We start from the raw sequence: 16,199 nt of genomic DNA, 5'->3' as shown, positions 1-16,199 counted from the left end.
TCCCCTTCCCTAGGGCCACGGCAATGAACTTGGGGTTGGGTACTTTTCATTACTCCCCTTGCTCCCCTAATCTTAGTTAGCTGCACACCCGGGAAAACCACTCAGTTCCCACTCACGCTGGCCCTCAGCTAGACCTGCAGCAACATGACAGACTGGTCGGAAGGCCCAGACCCTGTCTGCGCACCTGGGTCTTACAAATTCAACCTCGACACTTGGAAGATAGCTGAAGCCAGAATAAGAGTTCACATCAGTGTTTTCCTGGCATTGGGACGTTATAGGAAAAGATTTTAAAATGCGGAGAGGGGTAATGTAGTCTTCTAGATGAGCAAAGATACTTGCACTAAGGATAATTCTGACTCAGAAATAAAAAAGTATTATGTTTTGTTTTGAATATTTCCCTTCAGCAAGTAGAAAGCAGAGGATCTGGATTTTGTCTTCCCCAGGTGACCTTTGGGAAGGTATTAAATTAAACCACATACTCCCAGCGCATGTGGGCAGGCCTGAGCCAGCAAAGACTCCAGGAGGAATACGTACGACAGTTCTAGAACCTTCTCTAAGGTGTGGCCTGATCAGGGCTCTTGTTCTGTGCTTGGAGGTGGAGCCCGGTCTGAGGACGTGGCCTAGCCTGTTTGGGAGACCGAAGGGGGTAGCAGGGGGTAGGCAGTGGGTCTCCCTGGTGCCAGGGAGGACCTGAGGCAGGAAGCGTCAGGCTGGGATGGGGTTTGGGACACTGACCCCTGACGTCACCACATACACTGACCTGTTATGCTTTCACTTTTCTCTCTCTCTCTCTCTTTTCTCAAACCAGGACCTTTCCTGGAATTCTCTCTCTAATTAGGGAAGGGGAGGAGCCTGCATGTCATATCCCTGGACATCTGTGCGGGGCACAGAGACCCACATGTTCTATGACATGTTAACACGCAAACATGAAGCCTCATTATACAGTCCTGCCACTGTCCTTTTCATTTTTACTCCGACCCTCTCTCATTTCCGCCTGCCTTACTTCCCACCATTTTCATCTGCTCACTAAGCAGTTCACAGAGGCGGTGAGAACCCTGATCAAAACTAAAAAGAGCTGCAGAGACAATTGCCTTTGTGATTTTGTCCTCTGTCGCTTTTGACAGAATGCATGACCTCATAGTTAAGAGGACGCGGCAGCCTTAGGTTGCCCGATAAAGGGCCAGGGACAAGTTTCTGTGGTCTTACCTGTCACCCTGGATTATGGGTCCTGCCATCTCTGGTTATAATTTAGCCGGGGTGGGGGGAGTGGGGGGGAGGCTTTCCATCACAGCACGTCTGTCTGCTGGCAAAGAAAGGAGTTTGAAGGAGGAAACGCATCCTTCTAAGAATGCGGTCAGTGTCTAGGTCACTCTGTGGTCTGAGGGTAAAAACTGAAGCGTTTCCAATTAAGGGACTGTGAGATGTTTGATTATTTTCTCATTCTTTAATTTCCAAGGCCCCGGAGACTTCAGAGTTTGCCAAGATCCTCTTAGAATCAATCAAATGTTGTTCCTTAAGAATTAACACACCATTATTATGGAATAATAATAACATAATACCTTAAGAAAAGTACCCAACGTCTGAAACACGCTGATTACAGAATCTGGGGCCAACTAGGATTACAATTGTTATGAGAGGCTGCCGATGATTCGCAAAAAGCAGCCTGAGTTTAATGAGGCATCAGGGAGATGGCTGCTGGTGTGTGTGTGCATCATGGCCCCACATGCCCTGTGCCTGTCTCCCTGCGCATGTCAGAGGAAACGGAGGTACTGTACTGCCGGGTCCCCCATGGCTTTTGATCACGTGGTAGCCCGGGCAATCAAGAGCAATGTATTCCGATGGCGAGTAGAATGTCCTGGCCACGCACATCCTGAATCCCCCTGACTTCTTCCCTCCCTCTAGCTGCACACTTGTTATATAGCGACATCTTCATCAAGTGAGTGGGTTGATTTTTTTGCTGCCTGAAATGGGCAGAGTGTCTTGTGTAACTATAAATTGCATACAGTAGGTTTCTAGTGCTAGCTCGATTCTGTCCCCACGGAGGAGCTGGTGTGAAACCCTTGGCCAGAACCAGCAGGGGAGAACGCCCGGGCCCTATGTCAGTCCATGCTGTGTGATACTGACCTTAGGCTTCCATCCATCCCAGTCTCTGGTGGCCTGGAGCCATCCCCCCTTTCATCCCAGTTGTTGGGAAATCTCAGTGTGTCTTTAAGTTGCCCAGAATTCACACTTTCAGGAGCGTTTTTATCAACTTTGCTTCTCCAGCTTTGGCCGCCTCTGTTCTCCATAGCCACGGTGAATAGTTTAGCCGTGCTGGAACTTATAAGAAGCACACATCTTCCGTTTCTGCTCTTTGACTCCTCACTACCGCCTCTGCCAGTGGGAAGAATGATGACAGGCCACCCTGACCTGGGCAGGAAGAGGGCAATGGACTGACGGAGGCCACGTGGAGATGTTTTCCCCATGATGCTTCAGAGGTTCCGTTCGCTATTCCGTATGTTGGGCTATCAGACACCTAACGGCTGCGTAACCCTAGGGTTTACTACTTAATGATACATTGAGGGGCGGCCCTGTTTTCTTCCTCATGCCCCACTCCTTGCCACTCCCTTATCTCTTAGCAGAAGCCGTGTAGTCCCCACCGCCCTCCAAGAGCCATAACCCTCAGGCTTGTAGCCAGTGAACACTGGGCAAAAGTAACTCATCCCCCACTCACGTCTGGGAGGGGGCTGCCTCCAGAGGGAAGCTGAGAATCACATGCTCTTTCAGATGCTGGGTCCCCTGTCCATGAGTGGCTTTCGTTTCTAGCTATTAAAACTTTCAGCAATCAGAGGCGCCCGAGAAGCTCTATATTTAGCATAAAGCGGACTAAGCATTTGTGTGACCAGTCCATGGCTTCTCTCTCCCCTGGTCTTAATGGCTTGAAGCACCATGGCCTTCAAATGCAGGAAGTTAGATTTACTGAGATCCTGTCCTGCAGATGTCTGGAAATCCTCGGTGACACTCTGAAGTTCTGCAAATCGGCTCTGGTCATCACTTCTGCCCCAAACTGTCTCTCCAGCCCCGGGTTGCTGCTCCGTTCTCCCCATGAGCCACTGTCAGCTATCTACCCTACCCTGTCAGGATCGGCTTACCCCAAGCTACAGCTCTCTGGTCCTGCCTGTGCTCGCTAGGGCCCAGACCCTGCTCCAGCTCCCCACAGTACAGTAGGGTCTGCAGCCTGAGTCAGGAGCACTGGCAGGGCAGTCCAACACAGAAAATAATGTGCAACTTCAGACTTGTGGCTACCCGCAGAGCCCTGGCTCACGTCCAAGCCCGTGTTTGGGGGGTGCCCTGGGCTGCTTTGTGGCCACCTCCCAGCCCCCCACTGTCATGTCAAAGGCTTAGCTTCCTTTCTTGCAGTAAAAGGTCTTCAACTATGTCTGCCCGGCCCAGGGTCCAGGCTTTAGCGTACGAAGGCCCCAGAGAGAGAGACGGTAATTTGAGGCTCTCTCCCACCTGAGGCCCACCTGCCCACCCGCTCCTGATTTCCTGTTCCTTCTCCCCAAATGGTCGACCCTCAAAAGTCCATTCACTCCACTCCATCCTCTCTTCCAGAGTATGTTCTTTGCACTGAGAACCAGGTGGCCCAGTATCAGTACATTCTGGGTTGTCAGATTCATGTGAGTCAGCAATGATCAAGAACTGAGCTAATCCTAATCCTAACGTAGTGCTGTTCCAGCATGAAATTACAAAATCAAACCCACAAACCTGGTAAAATGAAGGCGGTATCAGCGGGGATACAGAGGTTGGGACAGATGTGCAAATGTGAGGGAGGTAGCAGCTAGGGGGCTAGTTGGCACTGGACAGGGTAATGAAGGGCGTTGCCCAGGACCCCAGTGAGGCAAGATGCAGAATACAGGGGAAGCAGCTGATGCATGAAGATACGAGCTCCATTTTGGACATGTTGAGTGGGAGGTGATCATGAGATGTTCAGTGGAGATAAGCAGTAAGTAGTTAGATCTGATCGTGGCTAAGTGCTTGACCTTCTGAGACCTGGGACATGATTATGACATGGGAAGGCATCTCACATCCCATGCAGTCCAGCTTTCTAGAATGTTCCATCCTTGGCGTTCCACTTCTGTCTGGGGCGCCCGTAGATTCTTCTCCCTGTCTCAGCCCAGTGTCTTCCTCCTCTCTTCTGACACCCATGCCTTCCAGGGTCTCTCCTCCTCGAACAGGCTTGTCAAAGCGTTTTCCCCCTTTTGCACCATTTGCTACAACTGAGCTAATGGTGAGATTACTAGGTGTTGTTATTTAGAATTTCAGGATTTTCTGGCTGAAACAACAGTTGAAGTATTGAAATCATGGGATAAATTCCACATTTCTTCTAAATGCATATGAAACTGGTCTTCTGAATGAATCAGGCAAATAATACTATATTTCCTGTTCAGGGAATAAGCCCCAAATCTATTCTTCAGTACCATTTAATGCACGTTTCTAATGTGATGTCCTGTATTCACTCAGTCCCACCAAGTCAATAATGGCTCTCCCTAGCTTGTTTTCATTTCCCCACCCTGAACTCATTCTACTCTTAGAATCTAGAGCTTTCTGGTGAATCTTTTAATCCACAGAGCAGTCCTGGGCTTGAGCTCCCTGGCCAGGATCCCTCCTGCCTCAGCTACTCTGCCGAATACCAGCCACGGGGCAAATGCTTGTCTTTGTTTTCCTCGATCCTCTCACCCAGCGCCCAGCTCGGAGCTCCGTTATGTAGGGCAGATGAGCTGCTGCCTCAGCAGTGAACCCATTGGGCCTCCCGACACTGTGCCTAATTGTATTCCCTGTTCTCTGCTACCAGATGCAGTAAATTGCATTTCCTCCCAGCTCCCCGACCTGCCAATCCTCTATTCACGAACCGCAGAACCGTCACCTGGGCAGGACGGGACCAGCAGAGCAGCTGGTAAGTCCTGGGGAGCTATTCAGTTTTGATGCCAGGACTAGCCAGGGGGCTTGCATTTCTTTGCGCTTTACTGTTGAGGGATGGCCAGGTATTCTTACATAGAGGGACCCTGTCCTCAGCCCAGCCTCAAACATGAGCCCTGAGGACTAATTGAGGACCGAACGGGAGGGAGTATTGAGGAGACAAAGTGTTTTCCCTCCATCTTCGGAGGAGTCTGTCTCTTGTGTTTGTGGTCTTTATTTCTGTCCTTATTCTCAACATTAATCTGTACTCTGCCTCCAGGGAATTTTACTTTCTTTACTGGATTACAAGATCAAACAACCGGTGATGGGAGTTGGGTAGAAAGTATTTTCAAAGTGTGTGAATTATGTTGCCAAAATCCTTTGGAAATCAAGCTGCTTGTATATTGTAAACATATTTCCAAGCCTTTCCATTTCTGGAGTTATTTCTTAGCTGCTGTGGTCTATTTTGGGGAAGGCGGGAGAAGTAGCAATGTCAAGAGCATAGGTTTCTTGCTAATGTTTCTCCCAGTTGTGGAATTTAGAGACTAAGGCACTCATGAGTGTAAGTACAGAGAGAGCTGTGCTCTGCTCTGTTCAATGTGACTGTGCCTCAGAAGTCAGACTGGAAGGACGTGAACAAGGAATCTCTAATCAACCTGTTTGCTCTATGCAGAGATGTCCCGAGTATCAGGGGTTAAATGAAAACGTGAATTGTCAAGGTTGCACCGTTAGAAACATTGTAGATGAAGTCAAATATGACGTCAGATTATGCTTTCCATAATCTAGGTATGCTTATGTTTAAAATAAATCACACAATGACACCTTTTGTGAAACAGAACTTAGTCATGGACCTTTAAGCCAGAGGATATCTTTTATATGGGCCAACCTGAATATTTTATAAAGCAAATAATCCCTCCTTATTTTAATGTAAAAGTAAAATGAACCAGCAAATAAGTATTGACATATTTGTCCTATGTAGTGATTAAATTTAAATAATGACTAGGTTTGTCTGTAAACACCTTAGTGTTATTACTTTATATGCAGGCGCACAGAGTTCTAGAGTGGGGTGGGACTGAAAATGGTGTCTGGTCAAACACAGGTCCTGTCCGCATTTCTCTGGATAGTTAGAGGATGGTTGAACCAGAACTTGCAGCCTGCAGCCGTGCTACAAGGGAGTCATTGGCAGTGACAAGCTCCTAGCCGCACTTCTAAAACCAGCTCAGTAATAACTGTTCAGAAGTCACACACTTTCCTGCTTGTTCTCAGAGACTTGGGTGTCGATGGTTTCCAAGCTGTGGGTAGAAAGCGTTCCGACCCCTCCCACATGTTCCCGCAGAACATGCCGTGGGATCCAACTAATAGATCGGCTCGTGGAAGGGGTAGGGGAAATGTATGAGAACTACTTTTGAAGAGACATACAAAGGATCTGCGTAGTGTTCGTAGTGAAGGTGCATTTGACTCAGGAGTGTATGTTAATGTGATCATAGGAATACGCATAACCATTACAACCTAGCTTCCTTCACATTTAGAGGTACTGCAAAGACATGATGATCCAAAAAGCAAATGCATTTAAAAAAAATAGTATTATGTGATCAGAATCTTTTTTAAAAAAAAGTAAGTTTACACGTACTTTCGTTTATTATTAAAGAACTAATTTTCGTGAATACATCTACTGTGGAAATCGTATAAGCGGAGTGGTGGGAGGAATCTCCTTTGATGTGGTGTACTCCTTTGTCCAGACCGTTTTTGGGAATAGGGTGTTCAGGCTCGTTACCAATGGCGGTGACTGCACAGAGCGTGGAGAGCGTACCAACTAATTTTCCACTCGCATACGACTAGAATTTTCCTAGGTATCATCCATCTTGCTTTAGGAACATTCTTTTGGAGATCTGCACAAACTTAGGGCCATTTTTATAAATGTCACTTGTCATTACTCAGTATTATGATGACAAATGTTCTGGTTGTTTGGAGTTTGGGAGATTTAGGATTCTGAATAACTGAATAAATGAGGATATATTTAGAATCATTGCTTTTCAGAATTAAGAGGGATCTATTCCAATCCCTTATTATGGAAGGCAGGGTATAGCAACCCTGGGAAGCAGAGGCGGATTTAACGGCAGGCTCACCAGGCGCGCTTCCTGGGCCTCAACATCTGAAGGGCCCCGCCAAACCCCAACTTGACACTTTTTTCTAATGATGCCAACTTTGGTTTTTATATGTACAATTTTAACATGAACAGTACATAATATTTTTTATTTATTTAAAAATGTGGTAACCTGTATTTTTCTTTTCCCTGTCTTTCTTTTTTTAAGGGGCCCAATATTTTCTTCTGTGCCCGGGACCTTAACCAACCTTAATCCGCCTCTGCTGCCAAGAGGTGCTCAAACCACGGTCACACACCTCTGCGACTGGGGCTTAGTCCCTCCAGTGGCCCACTCTCTATACTTGGTTCTAACCATTGGGAAGCTCTTTCTCTGTTAGAGCCGTCATTTTTTCTGCCCTCTTCTTCCCTCCATTGCTTCTTATCCTGCCCCCAGGAGCCACTCAGACCAAACCTAAGTTCTGATTCCCCTTCAAGTATTTGAAAATGGCTGTCATTTCCCGTCTCTCCCAGATCCTCACTTCATACCCCTCCGTGCCCACAGCCCAGTCTCTGGCTGGTGCTGAGATGATGGGCTTGCTTTGAAACACGTCTATCTTCACCATCCCTCCCTTCTGAGCACACCACCCTTTGTCTCTAGCTGCCCTGCACACGCTGGGGGGACTGGTCACCCCACAGAGCAGGACATGACGCCACAGATCATTGGACTCATTTTATTGGCCTCATGGCCTTTCAGCTTCAGGTTCTAAAGTCAAGCCTCAAAGTCATTGCACATGTGCCATGGCTCAGCCTCATTTCTTTTTCTTTCTTTCTTTCTCTCTCTCTCTCTCTTTCTTTCTCTCTCTTCCTTCCTTCCTTCCTTCCTTCCTTCCTTCCTTCCTTCCTTCCTTCCTTCCTTCCTTCCTTCCTTCCTTCCTTCCTTTTCTTCTTTCTTTCTTCTTTCTTTCTTTCTTTCTTTCTTTCTTTCTTTCTTTCTTTCTTTCCTCTTTCTTTCTTTCTTTCTTTTTTCTTTCTTTCTTTCTTTCTCTCGCAAGAGTGAAAGGGAGGGAGGGAGACAGGGACAGACAGACAGGAAGGGAGAGAGATGAGAGGCATCAATTCTTTGTTGTGGTTCCTTAGTTGTTCACTGATTGCTTTCTCATGTGTGCCTTGACTGGGAGGTTGGGGGCTCCAGCAGAGCGAGTGACCTTGCTGCTCAAGCCAGTGACCCTGCACTCAAGCTGGTGAGCCTGCGCACAAGCCAGATGAGCTTGTGCTCAAGCCTGTGACCTCGTGGTTTTGAACCTGGGTCCTGGTTCAGCTGGAATCCCAGCCTGATGCTCTATTCACTGTGCCACCGCCTGGTCAGGCTCAGCCTCATTCTCTACCCAGGGTAGTCATTGTTCCAGAATCATTTCCACTGACGCCTGCAGTTTCTTCCCCCCAATGGTGCACACGCTGCTTCCCCGGCTCATACGCAGAAGAACCTACAAAATTCTTTTTTCTTAATCTCCCAAGTCAGAAATAATGAGCTACACACCTTTCTGCCCTTCGTAGAATTTGATAGGATTGTTAAATTCCTTCCTGTTAGATTGTCCCTCATAAGTACAGGCCGTGTCATGGGGACATTGAGGAGCCTCTGTGAATGGTGGGCAGGGGATGAGGCGGGTGCTTTGGTGGCCAGGGCTCTGGTGTTCTCTCCCATTTCCGACACAGCTGCTCCTCCACGGGGACATTGAGGAGCCTCTGTGAATGGTGGGCAGGGGATGAGGCGGGCACTTTGGTGGCCAGGGCTCTGGTGTTCTCTCCCATTTCCGACACAGCTGCTCCTCCATGGAGACATTGAGGAGCCTCTGTGAATGGTGGGCAGGGGATGAGGCGGGCGCTTTGGTGGCCAGGGCTCTGGTGTTCTCTCCCATTTCCGACACAGCTGCTCCTCCACGGGGACATTGAGGAGCCTCTGTGAATGGTGGGCAGGGGATGAGGTGGGCGCTTTGGTGGCCAGGGCTCTGGTGTTCTCTCCCATTGCCGACACAGCTGCTCCTCCACACTTGTGGGTACATACTGTATTTCTGTGTCAGGTTTCAGGTGAATGAAGGGTTTACCAGTTTTGGAAATAGAAACAACTCCATTGTCGGCGTCTTTGTAGCTCATGATTGTGGCACCTCACAGCCCTCCTTCTCACCCCAGCCCGGAAACGCAGACCTTCATTAGTTTTCAGCGTGTCACTGATGCGAGCGTTGCATAGTTGGAACCCAAGGCCGAGGCCTGAGGGCGCACCGTTAAGGGTCTCCTGGCCCAGGGGGGCCTGAATTGGCACCTGTGGGGCATGATCGTTCAACATGTAACAAGGCTGGCAGTTGTCCTCACAGAAGGCACTTGTTCCTGTCCTGTCCACAGGAATATAAGGGGCTTTGTGCTGATCCAGAGGTACCACTGTATCTCTGGCATTTGACCAATCTGCATAGGGACCTTGAACAAAAACGACAGTCAGATTCATATGCACAGCTTCTGCCTGAGGGACCCGTGCTGGCTCGTGCTAGTGTTGACCCTTTGAATTTCGCCAGCTGTGACGTTCAGTTCACATCTATAGAGTATATGGGATCCTCTCCTCCTCTTTGAAAATCAGAACTTGGAGCATCTGCCTCCACCCAGCACCTTTCTGGTATATAAGACCCTCCAGACAAACTCATCAACAGGGGAACTGGGACCCTGGGCCTAAAGCACTGACAGCATTTATATCCTCGGGTGCTTTATTATTTTACAGTCTTCACTTCTTATTAGCAATATGCTTCCTGGCACTTTTTCAGACTGAAAGCTGCCCTTGACTGAAAAAATGGAAGCAAGTACGGGTATGAGAAGTAGGCTTTTGCTTTTCCTATCCATCAGTAGCACCCATCGGCCAGCTTATTTTTGTTAATATTCAGGTGTCCTGGGAAAACAGTTATTCAAAGATATGTTTGATTACTGGGTTTTGAAGATTAGTGATTGCCCCCCCCCCCGGGATGCAAGGGAGAATCCACTCAGAATTAATTTCCTCATTTTCATTGTTATGGTCATCAGGATAGCCAATTTTATATTTCCGGCCTGGAGAGGAGGTATGGGAGTACATGTATATGCACAAACATATGCCCAAAGGGACAAGACTGCACCTATGTGTATGTTTATTCAATAAGCCAGCGTGTGCATTGCTTCTCTTCCATGCTCCAGAAGTGATACCAGCTACTGAATGCTCATTATATTAGGATGACCTCATTTCAGGGTGACAGTCATGATCTGGCTGTCTGCTACCCTCCTATTGTACTTTACATGTCACTGTCACACAAGCATCCCTGCTGGTCACGGCACCAGAGAATATCAATGCTGTATACCCTTCATTGTACAAATGGGAAGAGTGAGACCCAAAGATGAGGTCTCATCTGGATAGGAATTCAGACCCACTGTCTTTCTCCCTCCTTCTGACACCTCCCATCTTATTGAATTCATGACAGTGAGGGTGTCGCTTTATACTTTACAGCTGGACCCTCAGCCTTTATCTCCTCCCACTTATCAGTGTGTCAAAGGAAGGGAGCTGGGAGAAGCCCAAGTTAAAGGCTTTAACAATGATGGAATTTCCATCCTTACAGAATGCGGTGTCTTGTTCTGTAACGCTCTTGGCTTGGCTCTGATGTCCCAGCCCCAATGTCAAAGCACCAGTTCAGTCAGTCATTCATATCCCATTGCAGAGACTAGCTACTTCGGTTCTTTTTTCATTAACAAAATGAGCATGTTACTCCCTGTCTTACGGGGTTATTGGAAGGAATAGCAATAAGTGCTTTATATACTTCAATCTTGTTGTCGTTAGCATGTCGTGTATGGAAGTCATCGTCTTATAAGAACATACTTCCGGACTCTGGTCATCCGTTTGCTGAAACTTTCATCCATTGGATCCTCTCTCTTTTGGCTCTGTCTCCAGAACCTCCCTCCAGGAAATTTCAGACAGTTTTGCTTCAAATATTTTTATGTCCATGGGGCTCTTTCAAAATCTCTCTTAGGGGGCTCCCCAGAAACTCTTCTCCCCTGAGCAGCACCCCCTCCTCATTCTTCGTTCAATGAGATCATTGCAGGAGTCTCATCACAACAGGTTTTCGTGTCCTTGTGGCACAGGAAAACTAGAGGCAAGAAAAGGGTGGGTTAGAGAGTGTTCACTGTGGTTAGAGACAAGGTCATGATTTAAGTGAGAGGTCTTTGGGATAGACTCCTTGGCAGCCGTTAAAAGCAGAAGAGATTTTAGTTGTGTGCATACATCAAAAACAAAATGCTGAGTTTAAAATCTCAAGTCTTATTTTCCTCCTGGTTCCTATCCCCCCCTAGTTCATGTTTGAAATATTACTGGCTGAGAACTGGAGCAAGATATAAATACTTATTCATAAACAAGGCATTTCAGATGAAGATTCCTGTCTCTTGCGTGGTTTTCTGAATGTCTAGTAACGTTTGCACATGTGTCTCTGTGGAGTCTACATATGGCCTTCATGTTTTAGCCAGAGCCCCTCATGTTCCCCCGAGTACCCCTCGCCAGCAAAGAGAGTGAATGCAGACAAGGAATATGAGGTCAAACCCTGGAGAAACCTGCTAAAAGTGTGTGGTTCCTTTGAAGCCTTGTTTTAGCTGAGGGGAACAATGTAGATGATGTTGTGTTTTATGGCAGTGGTCCCCAACCTTTTTTGGGCCACAGACCGGTTTAAAATCAGAAAATATTTTCACAGACCAGCCTTTAGGGTGGGACAGATAAATGCACAAAATAAAATTATGCAACCGGAGTAAAAACTGTGGTGTTTTTAAATATAATTGTAGAACTTACGAGACAAGCGTCAAGAGTGAGTCTTAGGAGGATGTAACAGAGGGAATCTGGTCATTTTTTAAAAATAAAGCATCATTCAGACTTAAATATAAATAAAACAGAAATAATGTAAGTTGTTTATTCTTTCTTTGCAGACTGGTACCAAATAGCCCACGGACCGGTACTGGTCCACAGCCCGAGGGTTGGAGACCACTGTTTTATGGCATAGTATATTTAGGGTTATCATATTATAAAAAATGTCTTAAAATGTTCTGGCCTCCTACTCTAGAAAAAATTGGAAGAACAGTGTACAACATGTACATATAAATAGTAATGTGTAACTCTAATAAAACCATGTTACATGGGTTCAGATCCTGGGCCATTTCACATTTAACAGAATAAAGTTTAAAATCACAGGCATAGAGGCCCTGGCCGGTTGGCTCAGTGGTAGAGCATCGGCCTGGCGTGCGGGGGACACGGGTTCAATTCCCGGCCAGGGCACATAGGAGAAGCACCCATTTGCTTCTCCACCCCCCTCCTTCCTCTCTGTCTCTCTCTTCCCCTCCCGCAGCCAAGGCTCCATTGGAGCAAAGATGGCCCGAGCGCTGGGGATGGCTTCTTGACCTCTGCCCCAGGCGCTAGAGTGGCTCTGGTCGCGGCAGAGCAACACCCCGGAGGGGCAGAGCATTGCCCCCTGGTGGGCAGAGCGTCGCCCCTGGTGGGCGTGCCAGGTGGATCCCGGTTGGGCACATGCGGGAGTCTGTCTGACTGTCTCTCCCCGTTTCCAGCTTCAGAAAAATACAAAAAAAAAAAAAAAAAAATCACAGGCATAGAGAGAGAGAGAGAGAGAGAAAGATAGACAGACAGACAGGTAGGTAGGTAGACAAGGAATTCTATTCTTGACCTGTTTTTCCAGAAGGATATTAAAAGGAATCCAGTGCATATCTCTACCCGAGATGTATTTCTCATATTCCCTTTTCTTCCCTCCACATATCACTGTCTCCAGAGCATCACCTGACACCACACAGTGTTCCTTCTCTATCTGTATCCCACACCGCTCTTACTCTCTTCCACTGAACTACTTCTTTCTCAATGCTTTATTGTGTGAATCTACTTAACCTTTCTAGAAAAGAACAGCTCAACATCCCTCCTCCTTACTGTCCAGTCTCTGACTCTAGGAACAGGCAAAGACAAAATGAGGTTGCGGGTTAAGGTGGTAAAAGGCAAAATGGACCAACAATGACAGCATCCTCATTGGTGGGCAGAAGAGGAGGGAGATCTCTAAAGATTCCGAATTTAAATCATCTGAATATAAAAATAGAAATATTCTATTCCATACTCTATTAATTTTGTCATTTTGTTCACATATTGCTGGATGTTTGATAATTACATATTGTGCCTACAACTAATAATTATATAATCTTTCTTATTTATCAATCAGTTCCATGAGTGTGTTAATAGTGATAGAAAACAGAATTTTAACCCCAAAATGTGTTTTTTGATATAAGTGTGATATTTAAGGAACTGAATTTTTGGAGCCCATGTAAAATTTGAAATGCCTATTCTATTTTTCTGATGACACATTTTGTGGAAAATCAGGAAATACCAAACATTTCTATTCATGTCCCCATCACTGTGTGAGCCCGTGTACCTCCATGACCAACGATGGTTGACCTCCCATTGTGTCACTTAAGGAAACTCAAGACCTTTGTGCTGGACAGTGAAATTTTCAAAGTGGACACGATGAAAATCAAGCATTGGATTTTGCTTCAGAGTCTTTTTAGTTACGTGCCAACCAGGAACAGATTGTATCCTATTATACAAGTAGCTGGAACAATATCGTTGCTGTTTGTTTCTCTTTTTTTTTTTTTGCATTTTTCCGAAGCTGGAAACAGGGAGAGACAGTCAGACAGACTCCCGCATGCGACCGACCGGGATCCACCCGGCACGCCCACCAGGGGCAATGCTCTGCCCACCAGGGGGCGATGCTCTGCCCATCCTGGGCGTCGCCATGTTGCGACCAGAGCCACTCTAGCGCCTGAGGCAGAGGCCACAGAGCCATCCCCAGCGCCCGGGCCATTTTTGCTCCAATGGAGCCTTGGCTGCGGGAGGGGAAGAGAGAGACAGAGAGGAAAGCGCGGCGGAGGGGTGGAGAAGCAAATGGGCGCTTCTCCTGTGTGCCCTGGCCGGGAATCAAACCCGGGTCCTCCGCACGCTAGGCCGACGCTCTACCGCTGAGCCAACTGGCCAGGGCTCTGTTTGTTTCTCTTTTTAACCAACTCAAACATTAATTGCGGTGTGTATCTTTTCATTGGTGTCATATTAGACAAAGTATCTGTGACTATATTAAGACAACCAAATTAGACTGTTTAAGTAGGAGCATGTGTCTCACAGGTGTGCATATCTGGTTCCGGCTGTACAGAAGGCTCGGCAGTAGGTGCTGGTGAGGAGGGTGGGGTCACAGAAAGATTCAGGCAAAAAACTGGCCTTCAGAGACCTTACAAATCTGTGAAGCTAATAAAAACATCCCTGCAAACAATTATACTACTGAGTGAAAGTATAATAAAAGTGTTAAGTGCCTTCAGACAGGTTTAGAAGATGTGTTCAAATAATCTTAAAAAGAGGTGACTTAGAGATGGGAGGATCAAAGGCAGATCTTGGAAGAAGGATGGTTGACCTGGGCACAGATGGACAAGTCACACATGGAAACTAAAAAAAAGGACATTTCAAGAGAAGGGAATCTTCACGAAAGCAGGACATGTTTAGCTGTGGGATAGAGTTACTTGGTTGTGCTGAAGGGAAAGGAAGAAATAGAACATGTAATTGGAAAGATATTTTGGATCTTCTAAACACAGTTGGGGGCTTGTGGTTATTCAGAAAGGGAGGGAGGGACTCAGAGGCAATGATAAGCAGAGACGTGACAGGCGATTCCAGGAGACCGCAGTGGAGTAGGGGTGAAAGGCAGCCTGGGCAGAGAAATGGTGGTCGTGGGAGGCTGTGGAGTGTCCTGGACATGGTGGGAAGTCTGTTAGGGCTGCAAGACAAGCCTAGAGAAGAAGGTTGCAGAAAAATTCAGAAGGGAATCTCATGCCAAGTTAAGGAGTTCAGTGTTTATCCTATACAGACATAGGAACCAACAGAGGGTTTATGAGTAAGATTGGATGGAGCATAGGCAAATATTGTCCAGATGGCAAATATTCCAGACTTTGTGGACTACATATTATCTCTGTCACAACTTCTTAATATTCCTTCCTTCCTTCCTTCCTTCCTTCCTTCCTTCCTTCCTTCCTTCCTTCCTTCCTTCCTTCCTTCTTTTCTTCCTTCCTTCCTTCCTTCCTTTCTTCCTTCCTCACTCCCTCCTCCCTCGTTCCCTCCCTCGTTCCCTCCCTCCCTCATTCCCTCCCTCGTTCCCTCCCTCCCTCTTTTCCTTCCTTCCTTCCTTCCTTCCTACCTACCTTCCTTCCTTCCTTCCTTTCTTCCTTCCTCACTCCCTCCCTCCCTCGTTCCCTCCCTCGTTCCCTCCCTCCCTCTTTTCCTTCCTTCCTTCCTTCCTTCCTTCCTTCCTTCCTTCCTTCCTTCCTTCCTTCCTTCCTTCCCTCCCTCCTTTCTTCCTGCTTTCTTGCCTTCCTGCCTTCCCTCCCTCCCTCTCTCCCTCCCTTTTTTCCTTTTTATCATCTTCTAATAATATACAACCTATTCTGTGCTCCTCTGGCCACTCAAAAGCAAGCCTTGGGTCTTGGCCGGTTGGCTCAGTGGTAAAGCGACAGCCTAGCGTGCAGGAGTCCCAGGTTCGATTCCCGGCCAGGGCACACAGGAGAAGCGCCCATCTGCTTCTCCACCCCTCCCCCTCTCCTTCCTCTCTCTCTCTTTCCCTTCCGCAGCCAAGGCTCCATTGTAGCCAAGTTTGCCCGGGCGCTGGGGATGGCTCTGTGGCCTTTGCCTCAAGCGCTAGAGTAGCTCTGGTTGCGGCAGAGCAACGCCCCCAGATGGGCAGAGCATTGCCCCCTGGTGGGCATGCCGGGTGGATCCCGGTTGAGCGCAGGCGGGAGTCTGTCTGCCTGCCTCTCCGTTTCCAACTTCGGAAAAATACAAAAAAAAAAAAAAAAAAAAAAAAAAACAAGCCTTGGCCCTCTGGCCATGAGAAGAGAGAAGTGGCAGGTAAAATTGGAAACAAGGCTAGTGAGCAGAGACCAAAGGAGGATGTGACCTAGGGCAGTGGGGACGTAGGCAGTAGTGAGGAGAGGTATGGGGATAGATCTGAAATGCAGCTAGTTACTTTCAACAATTGTTTGGCTATTCAGTAATTAGGAAGAACAGGACAAACAAATTGGGTACAATTCTAAGACTTCTTGCTGAGATACT

At 47.3% G+C, this 16,199-nt stretch overlaps 1 protein-coding gene across 6 annotated transcripts in view; it reads left to right on the top strand.

The window, feature by feature from the left end:
* The window catches only part of PALM2AKAP2 (PALM2 and AKAP2 fusion), a 449,455-nt gene that overhangs the window by 243,754 nt on the left and 189,502 nt on the right, over nucleotides 1-16,199 (top strand). For 5 of the 6 annotated variants that reach the window (XR_010729046.1, XM_066256553.1, XM_066256554.1 and 2 more), the window contains one exon: nucleotides 4,835-4,936. The exons of the other annotated variant lie outside the window; for it this stretch is intronic. Coding sequence is in view for 4 of the 5 variants with exons in the window: in XM_066256553.1 (XP_066112650.1) it covers nucleotides 4,835-4,936 (102 nt within the window). In the remaining variant the exon portion in view is untranslated. The remainder of the gene's footprint in view (nucleotides 1-4,834; nucleotides 4,937-16,199) is intronic. 6 annotated transcript variants of the gene reach the window in all.

The sequence above is a fragment of the Saccopteryx bilineata genome, chromosome 2 (assembly GCF_036850765.1).
Source record: "Saccopteryx bilineata isolate mSacBil1 chromosome 2, mSacBil1_pri_phased_curated, whole genome shotgun sequence".
Lineage (NCBI taxonomy): Eukaryota > Metazoa > Chordata > Mammalia > Chiroptera > Emballonuridae > Saccopteryx > Saccopteryx bilineata.
This window is presented reverse-complemented; position numbering and strand designations above follow the sequence as displayed.